The following is a 3538-nucleotide window of genomic DNA, read 5'->3' as shown; positions in this document are numbered from 1 at the left end:
AACCCCTCTCTGGTGGGTGCAGTCTGCACCCGCTCAAAGTTGTGTCGCGCTCTTCTCCCGGGTAGGAGGACGTGGCGCCAGCGCCCGGCTCCAGCCAGTTTTTCCGGGGGCCGGTGCAGGTCAGAGCGCAGGCCAAGGGAGGGGAGAGGGGCGGGTGGGGTCGAGCTGGGACTTGGGACTCCGCGCGAGGGCGGGGCGTGGTCCCGACCCCTGGTTCCCGGCCCGCCCCCTCCGCTCCATTGGCCACCTTTGTGCAGAAAAGGCCCCGCGGTGCCGGACGCCCGCACTGTCACTGGGCAGGCGGGGCTTTGGCAGTGGCCGGGAACTCTGCGGCCAGGCTCGGGTCAGCAGGACCAGTTTAGCGCAGCCCTCGGTGCATCTCCACCCTCGCTCGTCCCTCCCGCGTCGGGAGAGGCGGCGTGTCCGGCGGAGGGTAGCGGGGCGCGGGGCAGGGCTGGAGCGCCATGAGCAGCCCGGATGCGGGGTACGCCAGTGACGACCAGAGCCAGCCCCGGAGCGCGCTGCCCACGGTGATGGCAGGGCTGGGCCCGTGCCCCTGGGCAGAGTCGCTGAGCCCCCTCGGGGACATGAAGGTGAAGGGCGAGGTGGCAGCGAGCAGCGGAGTGCCGGGGGGCACCGCGGGCCGGGCCAAGGGCGAGTCTCGCATCCGGCGGCCGATGAACGCTTTCATGGTGTGGGCTAAGGACGAGCGCAAGCGACTGGCGCAGCAGAACCCGGATCTGCACAACGCGGAGTTGAGCAAGATGCTCGGTGAGTGTGGCCGCGTACCTAGGGCTCCAGGCGCGCGGGTGCGGGTCTCCGAGCCACTACCTCAGCCAAAAAGGGTGGGGCTTTTTTTTCTTTGGAGCCAAGCCTGGGCCCTGGGTTTAGTGGTACCTCTTCCCTTGGGCGCCCCTCCTTTCCTTCCTTTCCCGCTTGTCAGTCTCGGGAGTCTCTAAACAGGCTTTCGCCCTTGATGGTCCGAGCGCGCGGATAATCCGGGAGCTTGGGCGCAAACCCAAAGGTTTCGGGGAGGCGGGTTCCTGGCGGGTCTCAGAGGTGTGGAGAGCAGTCCCAGGCCAGAAAACGGACTGCGCCTGTCCCGATCCTTTTCCAGCCTACTGTGCATTATCCGTTTTTCCAACAACTGGGTGACTGGGGTGGGGGGAGCTGTTTCCAGGAGAACCTGGCATCTTTGGAGGCGTCTTTCAAAGAGCTGGATTTGAAGGAGTCCTAGACCTGCAGGCTAACTTGACCGGGGTAGCCCTTGGGTTGTGCACTTTCTAGACGGGGTTGGAAGGTGAAGCCAGGTGATGCCCGGTCCCCCAGCAGCGCAGCCGGTAAGCCGTGCACTCCTCTGCCCTCCCCACCCCCTTGCAGGCAAGTCGTGGAAGGCGCTGACGCTGGCGGAGAAGCGGCCCTTCGTGGAGGAGGCCGAGCGGCTGCGCGTGCAGCACATGCAGGATCACCCCAACTACAAGTACCGGCCGCGGCGGCGCAAGCAGGTGAAACGGCTGAAGCGGGTGGAGGGAGGCTTCCTGCACGGCCTCGCCGAGCCGCAGGCCGCCGCGCTGGGCCCCGAGGGCGGCCACGTGGCCATGGACGGCCTGGGCCTGGCCTTCCCGGAGCAGGGCTTCCCCGCGGGGCCGCCGCTGCTGCCCCCGCACATGGGCGGCCACTACCGGGACTGCCAGGGCCTGGGCGCGCCCCCGCTGGACGGCTACCCGCTGCCCACGCCCGACACGTCCCCGCTGGACAGCGTGGAGCCGGACCCGGCCTTCTTCGCCGCGCCGCTGCCCGGGGACTGCCCGGCGCCCAGCGGCTACAGCTACGCGCAAGTCTCGGACTACGCGGTGGCCCCGGAACCGCCCGCCGGGCCCTTGCACCCGCGCCTGGGGCCCGAGGCGGCGGGCCCCGCCGTGCCGGGGCTCCTGGCGCCCCCCAGCGCCCTGCACATGTACTACGGCGCCATGGGCTCCCCGGCGGCGGGCGGCGCGCGCGGCTTCCACCTGCAGCAGCAGCAGCCGCCGCCGCCGCCGCACGCGCCCCCGGGCCCCGGCCAGCCTTCGCCCCCTCCCGAGGCGCTGCCCTGCCGGGACGGCACGGACCCCGGACAGCCTGCTGCCGAGCTCCTCGGGGAGGTGGACCGCACGGAATTCGAACAGTACCTGCATTTCGTGTGCAAACCCGAGATGGGCCTCCCCTACCAGGGACACGACTCCGGCGTGAATCTCGCGGACAGCCACGGGGCCATCTCCTCCGTGGTGTCCGATGCCAGCTCCGCGGTATATTACTGCAACTACCCTGACGTCTGACGGCTCCCAATCCGCCCCAGCCCGCAGGCCGGCAGCACAGTGTTAGCACACTTCCTGGAAAAGCTAAGGAAATCCTTATCCTCCTGTTTGGTTTTGTTTTTAAGTCGCCTTAGCACATAATTTATGGTAATTTATTTTGTCTACCACTTGAACAGTTGGGGTGTGTGTGAACCTTGTTTAAAATATGCAGGGACTTATTCCCCATAACATTGTCAAAACCCTGTTTTCAAATTCAATCCAGCCAGTTTTCATGTGTTCATTTCTTTAAATTTCTTGCTCCATTTCTTGAAATTTTACTGATCAAAGAAATTGTTTCCTGGGTGTGTTTTTTTAAAAGTATTTTTAGAAATAAATCTGGAAGTCTGTTTTTCACTCCAGCCTTGCCTGTGTCTCACTAGTTTTATCAGACACCGATTTTAAGGTCAGCATTACAATTAGAAGCATGTAAAACTAAGCTTTGCATTTTCTTACAATAAAACTTAGTACTTTTAAGAAATCCTAAAGAGAAACACCAGAGAGTGCAAGTTTGATGTAATTGTTTTTCTACAAAAAAAGTTCCTGGGACGATCCTAACCTAACTCATCTTGGTCTTCAAAAGCATATAGTTAATACTGTTTCTAATTCTAGTTTATCATCTTAACAAAGATGTTCTGAGTAGTTTGGTTTTCCAGACATTAATTCTAGTTGTTAAATCAACCTCAGTATACTTGGAGTCTTTATTTCATGTTTTTTTGTTTTGTTTCAATTTCATCAGTCTTCAAACTCATTCAGTACAGCTTGCCTGTAAGTCTCACATCTTTATACCCTCATGAAAATTTGTGCTGTAACTTGTTAGTGAACTTCAGCCTCAATATGCAATTTCAATTGTATATTTTGCTGTATGTAGTAAAGATGGCATTTCCTGGCACCTGGGAATCTTACGTGATTTAAGAATAGTGTGCTGTGCAAATGTTACTGAAACTACAACCCTGCCACTCCACCATCACGCCCTTACAGGGAAGGCACTAAGTTACAGGGGTTGTAAGTAGATTATTCACACACTTTACAGAGCGGATGACTTGTATTGAGCATTTCCTGTGCCAGGTGTTTCCTCACTGCCATTCTGCAGAGGTTCTGCCCCAACAAGACTACAGACTCCTGCGCTGTTTGTCCCGTGTTACAAGTGATAGGAGACATCAGACCCTTCCAGTCCTGGCACACAGAAATGGGGAGCAGTACAAATT

General features: G+C 58.9%; 1 protein-coding gene across 1 annotated transcript; it reads left to right on the top strand.

Annotated features, from left to right (window-relative positions):
• Nucleotides 1–276: 276 nt before the first annotated feature.
• Sox17 (SRY-box transcription factor 17) lies at nucleotides 277–2692 on the top strand. Its single transcript, XM_005002007.4, has 2 exons — nucleotides 277–771; nucleotides 1381–2692. The coding sequence occupies exons 1-2, from the start codon at nucleotides 465–467 to the stop codon at nucleotides 2313–2315; spliced, it is 1242 nt and encodes a 413-aa protein (XP_005002064.2). The 5' UTR covers nucleotides 277–464; the 3' UTR covers nucleotides 2316–2692.
• The last annotated feature ends 846 nt before the right edge of the window (nucleotides 2693–3538 follow it).

The sequence above is a fragment of the Cavia porcellus genome, unplaced genomic scaffold, assembly GCF_034190915.1.
Source record: "Cavia porcellus strain 051 isolate PalLab524CR breed Dunkin Hartley unplaced genomic scaffold, mCavPor4.1 scaffold_11, whole genome shotgun sequence".
Classification (NCBI taxonomy): Eukaryota; Metazoa; Chordata; class Mammalia; order Rodentia; family Caviidae; genus Cavia; species Cavia porcellus.
This window is presented reverse-complemented; position numbering and strand designations above follow the sequence as displayed.

Excerpts from the sequence above, each read along its gene's own strand:
- Sox17 (XM_005002007.4), top strand. The coding sequence starts at position 465 with ATGAGCAGCCCGGATGCGGGGTACGCCAGTGACGACCAGAGCCAGCCC. Across the intron at positions 772-1,380 it reads GGAGTTGAGCAAGATGCTCG|GCAAGTCGTGGAAGGCGCTG; the intron begins GTGAGTGTGGCC and ends ACCCCCTTGCAG.